This window comes from Pezoporus occidentalis, unplaced genomic scaffold, assembly GCF_034315485.1.
Source record: "Pezoporus occidentalis ecotype Australia unplaced genomic scaffold, CSIRO_AGI_Poc_V1 ctg176, whole genome shotgun sequence".
Taxonomy (NCBI): domain Eukaryota; kingdom Metazoa; phylum Chordata; class Aves; order Psittaciformes; family Psittacidae; genus Pezoporus; species Pezoporus occidentalis.
The window spans coordinates 940,364-964,042 of NW_026913596.1; the positions used below are offsets into that span (position 1 = coordinate 940,364).

Below are 23,679 nucleotides of genomic sequence, written 5' to 3' on the forward strand. Positions count from 1 at the left end.
AATGTTGGCCTATTAGATTTGAAAGCAATTATGCAGCAAAAGCACTAGGCACTGCCAGGAAGACACAGATAGATGTTACACAGGGACAAAGGTGGAAAACAAGGAGCACTTTCTGCTCTTTCAAATAAAAGCTTATTAGAAACTGAAATGCAGAACAGTGGTGGGTTTTCCTGCTGGTTTCTCCCTGATATCAAAGCAAAGGTCCCTGTTACTCCCTCACTGGAAACAGAAATTACTCATCTCTGTGTGTTGGTCTCAAGAAAATGATTAACTTTGGGGGGAAGAAGGCTAAAAAAAGAATCCCAAACTTGACATCACTTCAGCCCTGGACCTTCAGCAACAGAGCTTTCAGCAGCACCAACCCTCAAACCACCCACCTCTGCAGGAATATCACAGCTAATAGCTTACACCCTTAAAGAGTTCCACCACAAATGTGAATCTGAAAATTATACAGAGATAGAGGTGAAGGAACACAGATGTACTGCAGGATGCCCAGGTGAGACGAGTGAAATTGCAGTGATTCATTACGTAGAACAGTGTTTCCAACTCATGGTTTAAAAACAGCTGGTAGAGAACATGTGGATAGAAATTAGTCATAAATAATAATGTGAAGCCTGCAACAGGCTCTGCAGTTGAGGAATGAATGGAAGACAAGTCATACACCCTCATCATCTCTTCATTTGAGAGAAGTCCTGTTCCTTCTACATTGTTGAGAAAAGCACTCACTTTCAGGGTTTCAGAGGTGTCTGTATTATAGCAATAATAATTCTCTAGCAATGAGTCTTCAATCCTCTGCCCAGATCCTCCTTTTCCATGTAATCTGAAGCACCAGAGACCAGCATTCCGTAAGCCTTGGGATGGTTTGAACCATTTTCATTACACCCAAAGAAATATGGGGACACTGGGGATTCAAAAGGCACCTCCAGTCATATTCCAAATCACAGTGTTCCACAAAGAGAAGCAGCAAATTAATCTGTTGCATGCCTCGAGGTTGATAGAACTGGCTGTCTTTGATTGAGAGTGAAACTGAGCACAACACATTAACAGTGACAGGAAGGGCAGGTCCTGGAGCAGGGCTTTGTCCCAGTTCAGCACTGAGTGAGGATCCCAACATTCCAGGTGTGCTGGTGAGAGGTGCAGAAAGTCCTGTCTGGCAAAAGGAGGCCTTACCTTCCATGCTGGGCGCCATGTTCCCAAGTGAATAACCACCTTCCTTCAAATACACCAAGAGCTCTTCTCCTGGCTCAATTTCTTTAATAACTTTATAATAGATCTGGGAATCAGAAACAGAAATTGAAAGACACGTTAAATGTGCAAAGACTTGCATTTCACATTTTAACCCGTAACTCAAATCATCCCAGCTGATCGGGGAGGCTCTCACTTGAGTTCTGTGATAACTGCTGCTCAGAGCTCTTTTCCCCTGCCTTTATCCCACTCTCCGTGTGTCAGTGGTTCATGCAGCTTGGACAGTAACGTTGTATTTAGGGTAACAGCATCCCTCCTTCAAATCACACAACATCTTCCCATTGTTTTCCCTACTGCATTTGTTAGAGGAAAGATTAAACAGATGGAATTGATGCTTCTCTGGCCTGATGATTAGAGACCTGAATTAGTGTATCTCCACAGAATTATGTTGTAGGTTACTCTCACTTAGAGCCTGAGGGTTTGAGCCCTAAAGCCAAGTCCTGAGCTGCTCCAGGTGAGCAGTTACCCCATTCAGAGCTCCATCTGACCACAGAACCTGGGCGTTCTGGAAGGTACCAAGCTCCACACTGCTCCTGGCCATACCTGCCTTGTTACATGACGTAAAACCAAGAATGGGAAACATGCACTGGCTCTTTAATATGGGCAGGACAGGGCTTAAAGGACACTTGGGCTCACAGAGGCTTCCTGAACCAGCAAGAACCCTCAAACTCCAAGGATGCATCACTTAAAAAGTATTACAAGGAGAAGGAAATCCCCTTCACCCAACGCTGCAACGAACAGCAGCTGAAGGAAGTCGGGAGCAGGATGGGAGTTTGGGAGACTGGCAAAGAGGAGGATCAGAGCTCCGTGAAATCCAAGGGACTCAGCGCATTCCGTGTGTTTCCTAATCTGGGGAGCACGCTGGACCCCGTCCTCTTCTACCAACAGCACTGCTGGTGATGGTTACCCACGGCCAAGTTTTAATAGCGGCGCCTGAAACCCCTTCGCAGGACATCAGCCGCGGCTTGCCCGGCGCGACCCCCTCCGCCACCCATCGCCCCGTCTCCTCCAGTCCGCCTCTACCGGGAACAGGGACGCTGAGCCCCTCGGTGCGGCCGCGATGCCCGCTCCCTCCCCGCGTGCCCGCGGCCCCGGCCCGGCCAGCAGCAGGTGCCCCCCGGCCCCGCTCGCTTCCCCGCAGCTCCGCCGCCCGCCCGCGGCCCCGCGCTCCCGCCCGCCCCGACGCGGCGGTGACGGCCGCCGCTCCCCGCGCTCCCTCCTCCTCCCGCCCCGGTACAGACCCGGCCGCGCTCGCCGCCGCCGCCGCCCGGGGAACCGCTGCACACCGAGCCCGGCCCGGCGCGGCCCCCGCCCGCCCCAGCAGGGGGCAGGCTCCGCCCGCCGACGGGGCCGATATCGCGACAGTCGGCACCAACGCCGGTCCCCCGGCCCCTACTTTTCAGCACGGTCCGTGGGGAAGGCGAGCTCCGCACGGGCTCTCCCGGTTCTGTTCTCCGCTCCCCGCCGCTGACACGCGAGCTCTGCTCCACAAACCGACCCCCAGGAGAGGCCGGGAAATCCCTGATGCAGTCTGGAAGCGCGGCAGAGGCCGAATGCTTAAGTTGAGAAATTAAATCACTGCTTGTGACTTTAACTCCCCCAACCCATCCCTGCCCTCGCACAGCCCTGGTCAGAACTGTCAGCACTGTTTTGTACTGGTCTGTAACCAATCCTCCCATTGAACAGACGCCCGCATGCCATCCTGGAGGTGTACAACCAGGGAACGCGGGCTCGGGCAGCTGAAGGAGCTGAGCACGGAAGGATTTCTCACTGTACAGCACATCGAGATGCTCAGCTGAGCAGTCCCATACAGAACTGACAGGCAGATCCATGCTCAAGCACAGATGTGAGGAGGTGAACATAGCTCCGAGACCACACTTCTCTGTGAGACATGGATCGGATCCATCAGTTCGCTGCGAACTATCCAAGTGGCACAAACCTCTCCCTTTTCCCATTATTCTTTTCATTTGCATTTCAACTCTCCTTCCCGCCTGCTCGTTCAACAAGAAAAGGTCTTCCCAGGACCAAATCACACCGAGTTGAACGGCAAAACAAAACCAAAACCAAAACCAAAAGACAGACCAGGAATGAGCACAGAGTTTGGGGCTCGACTCGGAAAAACAACTCACCCTGTGCCACCACTTGCAGCTAGCAAGGAGGAAAAAGAGCTCACAATAGGCACTAACAGACACCTCTCGTTCAGGTGGTGACCCCCACCCAGGCCAGCAGAGCACAGCCATGGTCTGAGAGGTTCACCCAGCTCCTCGATCCATTCTCAACTTCTACACTGGAAAAAAATCCTCCAGGATTGTAAGCATGAGCCACGGCGAGCCCCTCCGCCTCCCAGAACAAAGTAGCTCCTTGTGCAGGAGCCCGTGTCTGTTACAGCCCTTCCAGAAACACGGAACAAGCCTCGTTAATCATTAGGGAAAAGTTGGGTTCTGCTGGAGTCACATTAATTTCATCAAACATTTCATTATAATAATTAACTTCATCTTGCCATCGTGCTACGGATGGTCTGAACTCATTACAAGTGCTGCCGCATTTCCTTTGCCTTTTGTTATTTGTTGTGCACCAAAACTCATCACATTTCCTACTCCATCAGAACATTTACATGCACAAACCACTGATGCTCATACAAAAACATCACGTCTTATTTGTCACAACAAAAGGGGCACCTTTCCTAATATTAGTCGTGTTTATTTAACACAAAAGAGTTAAAAATCCAAGTGGGGTTTGGGCAGTGCCCTCCCAGGCGACTGGAAATAGCACACTGCTTGGTTTTTATCAAGTTATTCTGGGCACGCGGTGCTAAGAAAGAAGGGAAAATGGAAAGTAAAAATACCCAGAGGAATCCTCTTCCCACCGGGGCTCGATACCGGGATTTGTGCCGTGCCTGTGGATGCAAACTGGTGCAGCAGCATCCTGGCTGTGGCTGCAACAGTTTGCAGCGCTCAGCAAGCGGCGGGTGCGATTACAGCAGCAGGGCTAGCACAGAGCCGCGGCTCGTGGCACCACGCCGAGGCTGCGCTCGCAGCCGAACCGAAGCTGCACATCCCTGAGCAGAAGCTGGGGGCTGTGGGGTGTCTGCAGGGTGAGGGCAGGAGACGGAGATGAAACAAGTGCGGTGGGAGCCCGGCATTACCTCATTATTTAGGTATCCTTCATCAGAACCAGCTCTGTTTACCTGCCGCCTGAGTTACGTCTCCCATTTATCTCCGCTTCCCTGCGGCACCACGTTTGTACTTGCGGGAATAAAGAGCATTAGCGACCGGAGCAAACAACTGCAGCGTGTCCTGAGATCAAAACACAGCCCCACCAAGTGCAGCAGGATGGAGGGACACACGGACAACCCCGATGAGCTCAAGAGCAGTTGCTTTACGATCTCATCCTGCGAACAGTGAACTCCAGCAGCACCCCGGCACTGACACACAGAGATCTGTGCTCACTGCTGATGCAGAGGACACAACAGGGACAAGCTTGGCCTCGCGTGGCCCTGGGATGGGGCTGCACATTCTGCTTTTGTTCAGCTGTTTTTTCCCTCCTTTGGAATCGCCTTCCCTTTGTTTCAACTAAGCCACATTGCTTTTGATTTCCTCTTCTTAAGGCATTGTATTGCATATGTAGGAATCCTGAGCAGTCACCCAATATTTATGTATTTATAAGCATAAAACACTTACAAACTACCTTCATTACACACACAGATACAAGCTTGGCTTATTAAACATCAGCCCGATTTTCGCATCACTGCAGCCCCTGCGCTAACCCTTCTTTTTTCCACTATATGACACAGAAAAGCAGCAGCATCCTCCTGAACCCCAATGGTACTGCACTTATTACATAGACCCTGTTTACTATTACAGCCTCCTGAGTAAGAACAACCGAACTGCTGCAGCAGTTGCCCCGTGAAGGCAGCAGCAGCAACACAAGAAAATAAAACCAAAGTCATGAATCACTTCCAGCTGCAGTTAGTGAACCCCAGCATTCTCCTAGCACTCCTTCCCAGTCCCCCTTTAGAAACACGAGTATCTCAGTCAATCAGGGATCTTTTACTCTTTTCAAATACCTATCGAGCAAGAGCAGATATAAAGAACAGTGGTTCCTGTTAGTTAACATTTGAAAACTGCTTTCACAACTGAGAAGCAGTTACTGAAATGTCTCAGCTCATCGCTCTCTAAATGTGGTTTAACCTGTAAATTAGAACAAAAAAATCAAAACCACTCAGAGGTCCAGATTCTGCTGTCAGCGACTTTACTAAAAATGCAGGGAAATTCCCTGGACATTCCTAGGAATGTTCCCAACTCACAGGAGTGTAAAGGAGAACAGAATGTGGTCCAGGGGGGGCACAAAGGGCCATCTCCCCATGTAAAAATGTTATTTTTTTCCTGAAAAGCAAATGGTTTTGATTAAAAGCTTCTCCTGGCTCTTCTCTTAACTCCGATTCCTTATTTCATGGATGATCTTTCATTGCAGAAGCTGTTCTTTAGATACTTACAAACAGCCCCCAAATCCCTGCATGCCCACTCAGCAGGAAGGGTAAAGCCTCCCCCTGGGTTTTGAGTCCATGTTTTGGAAAGGAAAAAGGTACCCTTGAAAGCAACGTGAAACGAAATCAAGCTAAAACCTTCCGAGAGCTGCCTCGCGCGTCTCTAGGATGCTCAGCACAGCAGCACCCTGCAGAACCTCCCCTTGCACAAACCGTACCTGGGGTTTGTGCACAAGAAAGAAAGTCTCAAGTCAACACAAATTCCATTTTCTAAATATATCCCACAGGGAAAACGAGGGGATTCATTCCTAAAGCACAAACCAGCCGTGGCCAGGAACATGCACGTCTGTGAGAGACCCAGCTCAATGCCCTGGACTGCAGTGAAGAACAAACTGCTCACACCCGGAGGTACCTGCAGGAAGATGATCTGTAACACCCCTAATCCCTTTCTATTAGTATGGAACTTGACTGTTATCAGCTAAATAAAAAGTAAAGAAGAGTAAAACATTTCGTACCCTCCAACCAGGTCTAACGGCAGTGGCTCTGAAAACATCCACCGCTTTCCCTTCAACATTCACTGTCCAGTGTTTCTTAGAACCAGGATGAAGAACTCAGGTTTGCAATCCAGACACTTTATTTGGAGTGTCTAAGAGTTTGGATACAAGGGGCTGTATCCAAAAGGCACCTTGGCTACTTGTGAATCCACTGAGTTTGATGAAAGCACACATCAGCTCTCAGACACCCATGTTTATGGACTGTTTGACATATTTCTATCTATATTTACATCTTACTCTCTTAATTTTCATGACAACCAAATACCCTCACAGCCACCTTTGTCCTTTGAAGCTTCACTAATCCAGAAGAATTATTCTCAATTTCAATACCAGAAGGAACCACCAACTAACACCAGGAGAGAAGGCGGTGAGACTTGGTCTTGTGCAGCAGTGGTGTGAGAGACAACTCGGGATGAACAGGAGATTCCAGAACAACCATGGCTCGATCATCATACCTGGTCGTTGAGGTGACACACGGCCAGATTCTGCTCCTCACAGGAGCAGGCCCCGCGGATGTACTTCAGCCAGTTCCCAGCTCCACTCGGGCTAGCATCAACACAGAACTTCTCATTGCCCAGGTCATCGGCAATCTGCAGGGGAACAGGAGAAGAGACACATGGGACATCTGACAGCAAGTGACAGCTACAGGCAGAGGAATCAAAGGAGAATTATTTGCAGTGTAGGTTTCCAAACAGGAAATAGAAAGGAGAGCTGGATGATATATCAGCAATAGAGACACGTGACCAGGCTCAAATCAGCTCTTAGTCATAACCCGAAGCTCCTGGTTAGCAGAACCTCCAAGGAAATACACCAGAACTGTCCGTGAGGAACAGGCTCAGGGTTACAGCTGTTTCAGACACAACCACTCCCGTCTGGTGCCCACACCAGCTCAAGTCATCAAGTGTGTAACTTGTCCAAGCCAAGCAGTTTGGGCAAATAGCATCTAGTTTGAATGGTCTGAATAAGCAGCAGCCAGGTGACCTCCCAGTCCCAGTGATTTAAACAGCAGCAATCAGTGAAACTAAGTCACCCCGGGAATATAAGACAGCAAACCCCAGGACGACACAAACAGTCCATTTCATTTCACAGCTGTATCTTACAGACACCTGCTGTCACAGCCTAGAATGGTTTGGTTGAAGACACTCAGACAGCTCAGGGCAAAGCCAGAATTCAGCTCGATTTCACCCAGAGCTTTGCAGGGCCCTGCACCAGGCTCCCCACTTGAGAAGGGGGTCCCATCCTAGCTATAAATCACCTGAAAATCTGTGGTTTTATCTGCGTGGAGCTGTAAAACCCGAGCAGGGGTGTGAAACCTGACAGGTCAAAATGAGAAAGAAAGAGGTTGTATGAAACCCTGAGAACCTAAACCCCTGTTTTTCACACAGACACCCAGAAATAGAACAAGGCATCAGGAACCAAGGCCCAGCAGCATCCCTGAGTGGAGCTTCACGTATCGCTGCTCCTGATCAATAAGGAAACTGGAACAGCTGGAAAACATACTAAATGTTACAGAGGGAGAAGAGAGTGGACAGAGCATCACAGCTGTTAAACAGCAGCAAGTTATCACTTTCCAGCTGGACACAGTGAAGCAATGATGCGAGTTCTCCTACCCCATTCCATGCATTAGTAAAAGGCATTATTCTTAACTAGGGAATTTCCTAGGATTTTTGCTAACACATTTTCCCTTGGCAGTTGCAATGGGCTGAAAGCTGTAATTAAGCTGCTGAAGAGGGAGTCAAGACAAACAGGACCAAGTTCTCAGCCTCATAGGTGTGTCCCTTGAGTGCCATCCCTTCCTTTGCATTCCCACCCCTCCCACACTACAGAGCAGAGACCTGGGATTCTGCTGCACCAGAAGCAGAAACTCATCCCCAACTCTACATCTGAGGTGCGCTGCCTTTTACACACACCAAAGACCATCCTCTGACCTTCACTGTATCCCTGTGTGGCACCTTCACTCACTCACTAGCTCTGATTAAGAAACACTCATCAGGAATGAGCAAAGATCAACCACATCAGGATGGAATGATGTGGACAGATGATTAGCAGAATGGCTTTTGCTTGTTGTAAACCCTTCTAAGTGTAGGTTTATCTAGCTTTCTGATTTCCAAGAAACATTATCTGCCTGATTAATAATAGCATCTTTCCTGTGTGCCAATGATCCGGAGAAAACGAAGGTAAGTGCAGGTTAAACTACTAGCTGTTCAGTTCCTGGCAGTCAGATATTCACAGAATCACAGGAGCAACCGGGTTGGAAAAGACCTTTAAAATCATCAAGTCCAACTGTTCCCCCATGAAGAAATTCGTTGGATACTTTCAACTTATCACTGGTACAAAAACAAAAGCAAGGCATTACCTACAAGAACACAGGCTGTGTCTTACGAACCCTGCCTTTAAAGGACTATCATTGCATTCAAATATCAGGATTTGCAAACACACAGTGTGCGCCTTTCCCCTGCAGCTGAACACAGGCACACAGGTGATAACTCCATGGCTGGAAAACACCTTAAATCTTAACTCACTGGGATGCTTCAGTGTTTGTCTAACACAGTGTCAAACTGGACTTGGTGAGATATGGTCTGTGTAATGCTGAGCATCCGACGTGCTGCAGGACCAGTGCTGAGCCAGCCCAGCTCCCTGTGCTGACACCTCCAGCTACACACCAAGTTCACACCCTCACGCTCTTTTCTGATGCTCTGTATGAAGGTTATGTCACAGTTTAGAAAACCCTGAGAAATCCAGTAGTAATCATGAACTACCACCTGCAGTACGTACTGCTGCCTCCGTCAGACCTGCACACGCAGAGTAACAGCCAAAGTCCCTCTTCTCCCACCTTAAAACACTCCGGAGAAGCACACCACATCTTCTTCCAGTTCAGACCAGAAGGGAGTAAGACATTTCCTCTGCTGAAATTCTTCAAACCAGCTCTTTTCAAGTCAAAAAGACTTGAAGAGGTTTTCTGTCTGAAGGCTCGCTTTTGGGATGCAAATGCGCCCCTTTTTAATGCTTAGACATGACCATCACTGAGAGACAACTGATGCTCTGACGATGACCGATGGCTTGGTGCAAGACACGCTTTGCCTCCCTTCCCCAAGTTAAACTCCATTTGGTCTGGGCAGACATGTGCACTTGCAGACGGGCTGGAAAAGCAAGCTTTCATCTGGATTGCAGCCTGCGGGCATTCCCATAAAGTTAATGATTGTGGGAGCACTTCCTTCGCCTCCTCTCCCTCTGATCAGCCTTCCATTTTATCCCACCCGCCCAAGCACGGATTTCTGTGCTTTTTTTTCCATTGAATAGGCCAAAACCCAATGTTCATCTTTTTTTCCCTCTGCTGCAGATGGTGACTCCAGGATATACTTGTACTTATTACCCCAAGGCACCTCCCATCACTTTTGCCTTCAAATCCAACAGCTCATCCAAATACTCTCCTCTTCCCTGCCAGTTCCAGCGCCATGACTTTGCCTTGCCAAGGCGCCGCTCTCTCTCCACATAATCCCATCTTTTCCCTACTCCAAGCTCCCCATCCTCCTCCTCTTCACTCTACCTGGTTAAAACAAACACACCTCCAAGCTCCTTCGGGTTACGGGGCTTTGAACTGGCCACAGCAGACACACGGCTTGGACCAAAGCCCTGAACGCTGCCTGTGGCTGCGGCTCAGACTCATCTCTACCCAGCCAAAAGGAAATCGCTGTCATGTTCCAGGACTCACTTTGCAGCTTCATCTGCTGTCTGCTCAGCAGCAGGCAGGCTCGGGATCCAAAAGGCTCATTGATCTCACAAAGGCTCTGTTTCATGATTTATTAACATCAGAAATGCTGAGTTATGAAGCAAAAGTTATGGAAAAATTCTCCTGCCCGTTTACAATTTTTTTTGCACATCATTTGAGGTTTCCTGCTCCTCTAATTTGTGGGCTCTCTGTTGGGTTGTTTCTTTCACGTTTTAATGGGCAGCGTCCAACATTTGGCCTCCGCAGAGGTGTGCCGTAGGACTGGAATGCCGAGGGATCTGTCGTCAGTTAGCTTAATGGATTCCTAGTGTGCATGAAGAAACGGAGCAACCATGAGTTTGCCATCAGTGACCCAGTGTCCTGTTGCTATAACATCCCTCCCCAGAAGCCGAAAGTGTAATAAACCTTCTCATCCCATAGTTGCAGGATCTGCCTCTGACAGTTTGGCTGATGTTCGCATTTTATTTGGCAGGAGTTAGAGGGAGATTTTTCCCTTCCCCCTCCCCACTTTTTGCTTTAATGACCCACAAGCTGATTTAGAGCAATAAACTGTTGCCATGAAGTTTTGTTGTGTTTCTTTTAAATAAAGGGAAGGGAGGGACCGCTGCAATTTATGACTTTCAGAAGGAACTGAAACAGAAAGTCCATTCTTGCCGCAAAATGAAGAGAAAAAGACTTCATCCCGAGAAACACCTCTGTCAATGTGTAGACATGAAGCCTAGATGAACTCATAAATTCAGCACTCTGCCTGCAATTAAGCAGGCTTCCTGGTGCTTTGACAAAGAGTTAATGAGAAACGTGTCAGATAAAAACAGGTCATAGCACTTAAAACCGATGGGAAGAGCAGCTGAGCCAAACCCAACTTGTTGCTGCCCCCAGCTCAGGGCCACAGGAAGAGCTCTGAAGTAGGTTCAGTGAGACCTACTCCGTCTCACACAGTGATTTGTTGTCCAAGAGGAAGGCCCTCCAGCACAGCCCAGAGCAGCTCCCCATCCCCAAAGTGCCCGATGACAGGAGCTGCTCCCTGAAAGCCTCTGCCTGTGCTCTAGCTTGGGAGTGGGCAGCAGACATCTCCATCACCCTGAGCACACCGCTCAAGCCCTTGTCTTCAAAACACTCGTGCATGCTCACAGGATGTGCGTGCACGTGCAGCGTGGGGGACTCCAGGTCTGAGCTCTCAGGGCTCAGAGAACTCAATTCATTTGCAACTGCCTGCTGAGCATCCCCACCATCCACGTGTGCTCCCGTGGGTAAAGCAGACGTCCAGATTTTCAGCTCTGTGACAAAAGCCCAGAGTAGCCAAATACTTGGAAAGCCCAGAGGAGAGGAAAAGAAATCTTCATGGAGTCGTGCATTATCTGGTTTCATGAAGGACCTGGAGGAAAAACATGAGCAAGCTGCAGGGAAAGCTGTTGCTGAGACAGACTCCTCGCATGAAAAACCAACCTTCTCATTCTTCTTTCCACCACATCTAAAGCACACAAGAAATCACATGAACCAGGGCTGCTCTCTCCCCAAACGCCCTGTTCCCTTTCCAAAGCAGAGGAGTCTGGATGGCTCACACATGCTCCTTCCCCTTCTTCAGTTTCTTGAGCCTATTTGAATCCAACTGAGCCTTTTGAAGGTCTGCCCATTATTAACTGCGATCCTCTTACGTACCAGCACAAACCAGCCGGCATTTCCTATGTGTCAGTTGGCTCCGCATCAGGACAGGGCTGCAGAACTGCAGTGTCATCAGCGTCTTGCAAGCACAGCAGATTCAGTCCAGCTGAATGGACATCAGACCTGGCTGCATATACAAAGTCTTGCAGAGGAAACCAAGAGCAGCAATAATCATATAGTACATCACTTACAGAGCTCGATGGATGTCATCTCTGTGAAAGCATCTCCTGCTCTACAAAGCAGCTTGATGCAGGCACCACAGTGTCCAGACACTGCACTGAGTACAGGGCAGATCCCTTGGGCAAATTCTGGTCCAAAATCCCGTGGTTGACTTAAAGTTCATGCAATGACAAAAAATGCCAATGGATTCTTTCTGCTTCCTTCTTGGTTTCTGATGTTTGTAACTGCGTGACCTTGGGGTTCCCCTGCACCCAGCAATGAAGGAACCTGAGGTCCTGAACTGAACATTAGAAGTGGCAAGACACAGAATCATCTGTGAGAGTGAAACCAAAGAAACTGGCTCCTTCCCCTTCTTCACCCTCAAGAGGTGCCACTGCTGTAAGGAAATCATAGCCAACCTTAGAAATGAATCCTGATCAGCTTCTTCAGGTGTGTTCTGGGTGTTCCTCTGCATCATTACAGATAGAGGTTACTGCTGCTTGACTTAAATCATCTTTTATTACTACAGCTTTATGTTAATAAGGTTTTGGGAGTGGAGCTGTGGAACACCACTAACATGCAGACCTCTTCAGAGTGATTTACTGAAAGCACCGAGTGCCAAAACCATTTGCTGCGTTTCACACTCTGGCCAAAAAAGTAGCAGAGCCTTCAAATGCCCATTCATGCTGCTAATACCAGTTACAAACACCAGCCTTGCACAGCCTCAGCACAGCCCAGCAAGCATCCACCACGAGAAGACTCACATGAAATGACATTGTTTTACAGCTTCTTGTGAGCCTCTTCCCTGGGAAGAATCCAGACTCACCGACAGCCCCACTCCCTTCCCTGCAAACCCCTTGATCTCAGCTCATACTTGCTCATTAATAATATATGAACCAAATTATAACATCAATTATCCAGGTGCCCCAGGGGAAGGTGAATTAATTCAGAGAGATGAGGTTCTTGAAACAGCACGTAGTTTCCGTTTAATTACTAGATTTGGGGATACATGGCCCAAGTTCAACTGACAGGGAGGTGCAGGTAACTGATGTCCAGATCATTAAGTCCAGTAGATTTAATGGATCCAACCTGTGTGGCTGACCCCCTAAAACTGAGACAAGAATTACTCCTAAAGCTCAGTATCCGAGTTTTGAAACATCAGTGCACCACGAATCAAACTGTCAGGGAATCAAAATCACTGGCAGGGTAGGGTGTAAGCAATGCAACAAGACAGAGCCGTTAAATGGCTTGAGAGCAGGAAAGGACATGAAGGTTTATTCTTAAGGGACCCCTTCCACTGGAGCAGCTTGCTCCAAGCCCCTGTGCCCAACCTGGCCTTGAGCACTGCCAGGGATGGGGCAGCCACAGCTTCTCTGGGCACCCTGTGCCAGTGCCTCAGCACCCTCACAGGGAAGAGCTTCTGCCTCAGAGCTCATCTCAGTCTCCCCTCTGGCAGGTTAAAGCCATTCCCCTTGGCCTGTCCCTACATCCCTTGTCCCAAGCCCCTCTCCAGCTTTCCTGCAGCCCCTTCAGGCACTGGAGCTGCTCTCAGGTCTCCCCTTCAGGAGCCTTCTCTTCTCCAGGCTGCCCCAGCCCAGCTCTCTCAGCCTGGCTCCAGAGCAGAGCTGCTCCAGCCCTCACAGCATCTCCATGGCCTCCTCTGGACTCACTCCAACAGCTCCACGTCCCTCCTGCGTTGCTGCCCCAGAGCTGGGTGCAGCATCGGTGTCACCCAGAGCTTCAGCCCTGACCTCACACTTTCAGAACAGAGATTTTCAAGACGAAAAACCCTAAAATAAACCCAAAAGCAAAGCGTGGCAGTGCCGCCCCCCTGAGCACAGCTGCACCCTGGGTGCATTTACACAGGAAACCCCCAAAAGGTGCCACAATCACAGGAGGAAGCCCTGTCCCTGTGACCTTTCTTATCAGAAATGAGTAGGGCAGCTGCTTTGCAGACTATTCTCGTGCTCTTTAGAAGGTGTGAAATAGATGAGCTTGTGAACTGGGTTGGCACTGAGAAAAAGAATGGAAGGATATTATGGGTTTCCCTCCTGTGCAATGCAGCTGATCATAAACAGGAACAGCAGCCCCCTGTTTAAAGAGCTTTGAAAACAAAGCAGGCACCTCACACCAGGCCAAAGAGAAGGTTTCTCTTGATGTACTAACAATGTACTGCTCACCTCTCATAAAGCTGAGCTGTGTGACTTCTTTATAGTTCCCATTTACCGAAAACATGACCAAGAGAAGGTGCAGAACTGAGGCGAGGAAGCACCCGAGGCTCCCACCCTGCTGAGCTGCTCCTGCACAAAACCTCATGTTCATTTAGTTAAACACACAGAGCTCTTCAAGGCAAAACTTGCTCCTTTCAGAGTCACGACCAGTGCAGGACCCGCTCAGGTATCTCCTCCCAGAGCTTGGTGAGCTGAGCCCTCTGCAGCTGAAGCTGCCCGAGTATCTTGTCTGGCACCACAGACTGAAATCCTAGCTGGAAGGAAGTACAAGGGTAAACTGCAGAGTCCCCAGGGCCCCCGGATGAACTCTCCCCCAAGCCAATTCACCTACTTATGAAATGACACATTCCAGGGAACTGATTCTAATGATAAATCTGCCCTTTGAAACAACATTTCCAAATCTCCAGCTCGGATCTGATACCGATATACTGATATCTCTGGGTCAGAAGAGGGTTCAGGGGATGATGTGGTTACTGCTTGGACTGGCAGCCACAGCCAAGCGTGGAGTGAGACGTACACCCATGCCTCTGCTCAGGTTATTTTACTTAGGCAATTCCTACACATCTGGTTCTCTGACAGCGGTCTCAAAACAACACCGGCTCTGACACCAGAGATCCTGCGGTGCCTGAGCAAGTCAGGTTTGAGTTAAGGATCCCGATAACCTCCATGCAGAACGTCTTACCTTCCACACACACCTGCCCGAAGCCTCAGTGACAGCGCCCAGCAACTGAAGCCAACACTTTGCATTTGGACCCAGAGAAGACTTCTCCTCTGTTTAAGAGGAGCTGATTTGAAGCCGGATGGGGGGGGGGGGGGCAGCCAAATTCATCTTCATTAACAGATGGAGACACTTTTTGTGCGCCAGGTTTCTTCTTCCCTTATTCTGAAGTTAGAAATCCTACCCAGGACTTAACAAATCCCTCTCAACCATAATACAAAGCATGAACTTAACACTAGGTAGAAAGCACCACATCACGTTCTTAGCAGCACTTTTGCATGCCAGTGGATATGCAGTAAACCCAACAATATTGCCTGCATTCCCTTTGCAAATACCCACACAGTAAAGGTGAAACAACTGCACAAGCCTTGCAATGCTGCTGAAGCAGTTCATTGGGACCTAATCCTACAGCCTCTAAACCAACTGAATAGCCTAATACTTCCATGGTAGGAATGATCCCTGGCTGTGTCTGGCAGCCCCAGGAGTTCTGTGAGGATGAACGTAAGTCCAATCATACCAAATTAAGCCTGCACATACATAAGCCACATACATTTTAACTGGGGCAATTCTTAACTTCTTGTTGGCAACAGTAAGGCCTACAAAGATGCTACAACACGTATTTTCTCCCCTGAGCTGCCTGCTTTTATCAATTACCCTGGCAGAGATGTATTTCTATTGATGTTGTCACTGTGTGAACAAAACCTGACAGACAAACCTGGTTTGATTAAAGCAGCTAAATGTGGCTTAGGGCTGATGGGCAAATCTGGCCTTTAAAGTCCCAAAACTTTCCTAAGTGATTAGACAAAAATAAATCTCAGGAAAACACTTGCACCAAATGTGTCCTTTATGTTTTACACTAAAGCACATCATAAAGAAAGAACGGCCTAAGCAAGCGCATGGACTCAATAACACACTGGCTGCACCTCTGGGGGTGATTTCCTACAGCTTCAGCTCCTTCTCTCTGCTTTGATTAACGAATCAACCTCCTCTGTCCAAAACTGCTACCTCCCTGCATCCCGTTCCCCCTGTGCCAGAGCTACCTTCAGGAGATAAGGCAAGAGAGGACAAAGCTCCACCAGCCATTACTGGTGAACCAGGGTAAGAGATGACTACAGCAGGGTCCCTGACTGCTTCTCAAAGCAATAAGGATGAGTCTTTGTGTAAATGACCACATAAAACACTTTGGGATGGAAAGAACGCTTGGGGAACAGCACTCAGGTGCATACAAACTGTTCCATCACCTACCTGAGCTTCACGTCCCAGGCCGGCACCCATCACCCTGCTCTAAGGTTCGACAGCCACGGTAAATCGGGCTCAATCAAAGCATCTCACTGCGGACTCTGTCCCTGTCACCTGAAACTGAGGAGTCAGAAAAGAAACAAGCTGGGGCAGCCCAGGCGCGGGGTGACGGGCGCAGGGGATGCCCCCCAGCCCCTTCTCCTGGCACAACACTGCCTTTGTTGGAGGCCAATATTCCTAAGAGAGCCGCCGGTTCAGAGCAAAGCGGGGCCATAGATGTTGATCTCACATTCTAATAAATAAAAACAACTATGTGACCTCCTGCCCGAGATCCTTCGTTTGACACTCCTGATCGTTTCTGAGACTTCAAGAGCAGTTTTTACTGGACGGGATCCAGTCATCCTATGGAAATGTAACAGCCTTTTTCTTTGCAGGAACAAAAGTCCTTTTCTAGTCCTGAGGGCCAGCGAGTTTATCCAAATATTCTCAGTTTACTACTAGCCCCTTCTGGAGCTGATCTACCCGGTACAGGCGCACTTTGTCCCCTGAGCACCACGCACGGGGGCTGGAAGGAGCCGAGCCCGTGCCCGGCGCAGACGCAAGAGCTGCTCTCATCTGATAGCACCACAGACAGAACGTGCATACACAGAGCAGCTCCTCCTCCCCCTCCTGCCATCTCCCCAGGAAGAATGTTTGGAAATGCTAAATAGTCTTTTCCATGTTTCTACATCAGTTCTTATTTTGGCTAAGCTTGTCCAGTCTGTTAGCAGCTGCCAAATGCATGAAGTAATGAGAAAGCATAGGGAGAGAAAGCTGACTTCATTCCAGCAGCGCTGGAGCTAACACACCCAGTATGTTCTATGGCTGTCAGCACGTCGCTGAAGTGGACCTCATTAGCAGATTTGACTTTAACAACCAGAGGAGATGCATTCCTTGGTGCCACCTTCCACCTGCTGCGAGCTCGGCCTGACCGGCTCATCCTTGCTCATACAGCTCGGGAGCAGCTGTGGAGTTGGTATCAGTGAGCTGCTTCCCCCAGTGCCCCCAGATGTGACCTGCAGCTGGTGACACTGACCACGTCGGCCTCAGTCAGGGAGGAGGAAGAAGAGGCAGGATGCAAACCCAAGTTACAGCTGCTGGGCAGCTGGGAATAGGGCTCTGGACACTGCTGGGCTGGAGCACCAAATGCTGCACTGGGTTGGATCTGTCACAACCAGCACCCCAGTACAAACAAAACACCTCCTCTGTTGGCTGGAGTGAAATTCCTCTGGGGTGAACAAAGGGACCAGAGCCTACAGGAGAGACAGAGCATGCTTCCACCCTACACAGTGCTGCTATGGACACAATGGGGCAGGATGCTCCAAGGAAGAGGCAAAGCCACTGGAGAGAGAGTCAAAGGAATGAGCCAAGGTCTAGAAACACCTCCATGGGTGAAGCTGGGAGGAGCTGGAGTCATTCAGCCTCAAGGAGCCTGAGTGATGGGATATAATGGGAAACTTCAGTTCAGACCTTAGGACACTGTCTAACGGCCAAGAGAGCGATGCACAGGACAATCAATCACTTGAAGAGGTTGCAGAGCCTCTGTAAAGCACAGGTTAGACAAGTATCTACCCCAAACACCCTGGAGATGCTGTGTTGGTCAGAGTGGGATGAGGCGGCTTCTGCAGCCTCTGTGTGATTAAAATGCTGCATTAAAATAAAATCAGTGGCCTGAATAAATACAAACGGCCCATGGGAATGACCTGAACTGGAAATGGAGGGGTCTGGATGAGCACTGAGCGGGTGAACAATGCACAGTTATAGCTGCTGCTATATGGCGGGGAGAAGCATCCAGGGGAAATTCTCTCATTGAACCAGCACGGGAACACAACACATCCATTCCCATCAACTAAGGCTACTGCCCTGAGATACGTTACCAATACTTGTAGTACAAAGGCTGTTAGTTATGTATCCAAGGCTTCCCCACACAGAGAAACAAAAGTTTTGGCAGATAAAATCCCTCCCTTATTCCAAGGACTGCTGGCTCACCAAAATGAACCCACTCATCCCGGGAACACGTGCTGCAGGCCTGACAAGGGCTTTGTAATAACAGGCGCAAGGGCGCAGGCGAGACCAGCGCTGTAATTTCCATGGGGCCGAGTGCCACAGGTGCACTAATACCAGCATTAGTGAATGATTAGGCCTCGTAAAATATATGAATGCTGTTTCTTTAAGAAGCCATAAAATTTTATGGAGGAAAAAATCCATGTGCAAGGCTTTTGGTTCGTTTCATGCGGTCATTCAGAATTTCACTCATTTCTGACAGGACCATGATAATTAAAACTGTGGCCTGGGTCTGGTTTCTATAAAGTCCATCTGGCCTTCCGCGATGGAGAGGTTTGGGACTATGTAATTGCCTGGGCAGCAAATAACTATTTTGCCATCCGCAGTAGTTTAATTTTGTCCCTGCAGCAGGGGAGCTAAGGCAGAGGGGCAAAAGATCATTAAGGTCTGTGGTTAAAAGAGGGGCTCCCCGAGCAGCCGCCTGGCCCGTATTTGTTGAAACGCTTGACACCAACGGGCCCCATTAATGCTCGGGTTAGATACAATCTGTGGAAAAGGGTCTATTATAAAGGGATTATTTGGAAGTGTTCTGTAGTTGGGGGTGGGTGTGATTGAAGGGCTTAAAACTGTTACATTAACCCTTAGGGCACCCGGAGCGGTAACAAACCTGGCATTAAAGAGCTGGGGTTTGTCACAATTTCTTCACTTCCCTCCTTCTCCTGCCATGAGGTCAAAGAGATTAAAACCATCCAAAATGCCCTCTTCTGGGTTACGAAGATGAAGCTTGTTTTCCGTCCTCTTTATGGCCGCAGCCAGCTCCCCACCTCGCTACCCTACCCCAAACACAATCACCGAACAAGGAAACACCCAGCAGAAGACAGAAAACAGCAATTATCCATATACATATATACATGTATTTACTCATCACAGAATCCCAGACTGGTTTGGGTTGAAGGGACCTTAAAGCTCCTCCAGCTCCAACCCCTGCCACGGGCAGGGACCCCTTCCACTGGAGCAGCTTGCTCCAAGCCCCTGTGTCCAGCCTGCCCTTGAACACTGTGCCAGGGATAAATACATACACATATATATATACCTATACATATAACCAAAAGAAAGCCAACACAGATGGAGAAGTGACAGAAGCTCTAGAGCTCTGCTTAAACATCCAAACCAGGGTTGTTTTTACCTGATTTGACTAAAAAACAGCTGGAAAGTCCAGACTTGGGAGCAGATACCTTCACTGGCAATGCTACACAATTCTGTTGGGGCTTAGAGAACGACATCCCACTTTCCCCTTCCTCCCTCTGTCAGGAAAGGAACTATGGGGCTGAAGCTAATGAAGGGATCAAAATCTGCCCGTCCAACAAAGACATGTCTCTCTTTGGCCTGGGATGAGGTCCTGCTTTGCCAATCACTTAAAAGGAGAAGGAAGCAGGATGAGCTGCACTGGGACATTCTGAGTGCTTAGAAACTTGTGGGATAAGCGGCAGAAAGCGCCACAGAAGATTATGAAAAGATCAAACACAACAATGCAGGAGAAAACGCAACAAGTCTCAAGGAGGAAAACACACTGCTCCTGCGATGAAACCCTGCAGCACTTGTGTATCACCTCGAGACTCACGTGTTCTGTGCACTGCAGGAGTAGGAGATGAAGGAGAAAAGGGCCTCAAAGAGGACACTACCTCTAGAGAATGGGCAGACCCGACTGACGAGGAGCTGGAGCGTGGTCCTCGTCCTTTGGCTGCAACTTGTCAGCCTTACAAACCCTTTACACAAGTGTGCATCACCATAACCTCAGTGCCTGTGCGCATCAGCTCTGTGAAGGGCAATTTCCTCTCGAATAACTTTTGCCTTCTTTCCAAGGGTTTGCACAAGCCTTCTCTCACAGTGTATGAGCCCAGTCCATGAGAGTTTATATACTCACCAAGGGGTTATGAAGCGATGAGCAGCCTCCCCTTGCTCAAGCAGGACACTGAAATCAAAGCCCCAGAAGCACTGCTTGCTTGTGAGCAGTGAGTCTTCAGTGTTTTCCAGAAAGCCAACACCTCTGAGAGGGCTGTGCCTTATAGGAAACCCAGCTAGATGCAACCTTGTGTAAGATGAATAACCTTGCAGATACAGCCTTGTGTAAGATGAGCTTATTGAAAACTCACAGAGTCAAAGCATCAGTAAAAGGCAGGACTTCCAAATCAGTATGGGCACTGACATAGTACTAAGTGACAATTTAAATGCCTTACAACCAAGATTGGATTTCAGACCAAATAATATGGAAGATTAAGAAGGGGTTCTTTTTAAGACTATGGGTCTTTTAAGATGCACAAACCTCGACATCAACTGTATATATCTGATGACTGCCTACAGGGACACAAAACAAAGTGGTCTTAGGAAACAAAGTGCTCCATCACCATTTTTTATCAGTCTATTCCTATAACAATAATGTACCCTACATGATACTAAGTGAAGATGTTTTTAACAGCACCCAGAACACACGCTGCGACCTTGATTGATAATGCTCTTAACCAGATTTGCCATTACCTTTTGTCAGACAGGATTAAAACCAACTGGCTCTAATCTCAACCAGCACACTAAAGAGATGGGGATGAACCCACCTTTACGGTCTGTTCGAGACCTCCTCACCGAGCTGCTCAGAGCAGAACTACTTACCCACATCAGAACAGCAGCACCCTTCTGCCTGCAGGCAACACCTGAAAGTTTTCTTTCCCTGTGCCACACAAACAACAGCAAGAGGGCTGTTTCTGCTTGGAAATCCCATTAAAGAACATTCTCCTTCAAGACCCTGCAGATATATGGGGCCGGTGAATCAAGGAGAGGGGAATTCTGCTGGGCAAAGTGAGTGCGGGATGGCCAAAAAACCCTGAGAGGAATGAAAGAAGCTGTGAAAGCTGATGAGGATAAACACTGCTGACAGGTGGAGGAGAAGCTGAAACCTGAACCCCAAAGTAACTGCAAATAAAGATTTGTTGCAGCTGGTTTTAATACGACCTAACACTGGGATGCCAGCTCCAGTATCACTTTTTCCTGTAGGCTGGACAGAACTAATAACACAGTTATGGAAACACGCTGCACCACAGCACACACCTAAGCAATAAATGGCCTCTAAAACACAGGAGTTGCCCTCTTAAGAGAGCAAGACAGGATCAATAAAATGCTGATAAAGAGACATGGAGCTGGAACCAGCAACAATGAGTATTTTAAGCAGGTAAAATGAAGTAAACCCTTTGGATACAGGCAGTTGTAAATGTATCTCACTCCACATCCACGTGTGCACGTGTGTGTGTGATGGAAATGTTCACTCTTGGCACACGGTTAGCCTGAGCCACTGACCTTTTCATCCTGGAGGATAATAATGCTCTGCGTTCTAAGGGCTGCATTTAGCAAAAGGGGTTTTCTTTTCCCCTTCACCTTTGCTAAAAGAAAGCGTAGGCTGATGATACTGGTTATAACTGTTTCATCACAAATTTCAGTTGTCACAATAAGGGAGCTTTGCTGGTTTTCAGCTATTAACCATTTCCTGTTCCAGCCAGGGCACTGAGGGTCCATTTCCTTCAAAGCAGCAGGAACTGCACCATCTCTTCATGGTATGAATCACACTGAAGAGCGCTTGTAGAGGGAAGAAACAGATAAAAGTCATCTCCAATCCCATTTTGTGAGGTCACATCATCTCCAGTAGCTACTGGTGCAATGACGTACGGTGAGGTTTGCTTCACGCGAACACGGCTCCCTGAGGAGTGCTGCTGGCTCTTCTGGAAATGCCGAAGATGGTGTGAAATGGTGCTGGGAAGGGCTGGTTTGGGGACAGAGGGGTCACCTGCCTGGGCCTGGTTCTGGGGGCACCAGGGAGCTGCCTCCAGGCGTGGTGGGTGTGAGACGCATCCTGCTCCAGCTCAGTGCTGTGACGGGATGTGAGATGGGGCAGACACAGCCCGTCCTCAATGGGTTGATCTGAACCATGGAGGGGGGAAACATGGTGCTCATCATAACCAAACCCTCCCCTCCTCTCCTCTCCTCCCACAGCACAGCTCATGGGCCAGGCCAGTCCCTGCTGGAGCATGGGCACGTGCAGAGCCTTTGCCAAGTGCTCCAGGGCAGCACAATACGAGACCGACCTTCAGAGGGGCTTGGAAAGGGATAAAAGCAAAGCACAGCTGTTGTGTTGGAGGGCAGGAACGTGCTCCAGAGTTGGAGACCTGTGGCACAGTGCGCAGCAATGCTGGGTCAGCAGAAAGGCTCCGTGCGGGTGGTTGGGACTGGTACCCGGTGCCTCCACGCAGCAGCACCCAGCAAACCAATGGGCAACAGCACTGATGGGTGAAAACAACCCTCACTGGGAAAGGCAATGGGGAGAAGAGCCCGAGAGGCAGCAGCCATGGTGGTAGCACACACTGGGGGAGCACTGCCTTCCTCTGGGCACCCAGACCTCAACTGATGCCAGGGTGACAAATACTCCCTCCTTGCTCCAGCACCACTCGGAGGGGATGGAGGAAAGGAAAGAAGACTTTTTATTTCCACCATAAATCCATTTACTCATCTGGCCCTTCCAGATGAACAAAACCCCAGATCTTAGGGACAGTTGTGAAGCTCTTGTTCCTGAGCACGGACCTCTGCTCTGACCTCTGCAATCTCTGCTTAACTCTAAAAGCCAAATCCAGCTGAAACATGCCTGTTGCTACATCCTCGTCTAGACTCCACACATATAACACAGTTGGCAGGTTTAGGCATTCTTGCCGAGATCAATGACAACGAACCTTCTGCACCCCAGTTGTAGGAGGATTTGTGGGTTACACAGCATGGTAAATACAAAATGAAAGTCAGGGTAGGAAAGGCTGCTTTGTTGCTGTTCCTTCCAGTATCAGCTGCCTTATTTATTTGTCATTGCTGCTTCAATCAGCTATTTAGAGGAAGGAATGCAAAAGCTACCAGAGAAAGAACTTGGCATGATTTTCAGCAGTGCCAAATGCCCTGACATTCTAAGCCATATTTCTCAAAGACCTGACAAAATGGAAGAAAAAAGAACATTAAATCGGTAGTCCACTAAATTAAATGTATACCACTAATGACCACATTAATGTATGAGCCACTCAAACCAGTTAACACAGCTAATGATCAAAGGAAGGGAACTATCTCAGCTTGGATACAGCAATACATACAGACGATTCGTTGTATTTTCACTGGGTTTATACATGCTTCTGCTAGGCACAGAGTAAAACAAGGGAAGGATTAGGGAAGCCCATGCGAACACACTGATAAGCAAGTGAAACTACTGAACTGGGAAGGCAGTACTACTCGCAGCAGGAGATGCTCTCAACACCAAGTCTTCCCTCTCAGCTTGTGCAAAAGGATTCTTGACCAGGATGCTACAGGCTAGTTCGTTATGGGGTCAGCTTGGAAAAAGTCTGTGTGGAAGGGAAAGGAATGACTGCCAATGGCAGCTGTTAACTCACGCTGGTCTGTATGGATGGTAGCTGGCAGGCTCACCGCTGGCATGATGTCGGTCACAGCACACAGGGAGCAGTGGCCTTACTGGAATCAACAGCAGTTCCTCCCAGTTGCCAGTAAACCCCCCCCACATTTACCGAAGCATATTGCAATGG

At 48.8% G+C, this 23,679-nt stretch overlaps 1 protein-coding gene across 10 annotated transcripts in view; it reads right to left on the reverse strand.

Annotated features, from left to right (window-relative positions):
- Positions 1 to 23,679, reverse strand: part of PRDM16 (PR/SET domain 16) — a 272,710-nt gene that overhangs the window by 35,892 nt on the left and 213,139 nt on the right. For all 10 annotated transcript variants that reach the window (XM_062614559.1, XM_062614560.1, XM_062614557.1 and 7 more), the window contains 2 exons: positions 6,741 to 6,875; positions 1,171 to 1,273 (listed from right to left, as the gene is read on the reverse strand). In XM_062614559.1, the coding sequence (XP_062470543.1) occupies positions 1,171 to 1,273; positions 6,741 to 6,875 (238 nt within the window). The remainder of the gene's footprint in view (positions 1 to 1,170; positions 1,274 to 6,740; positions 6,876 to 23,679) is intronic.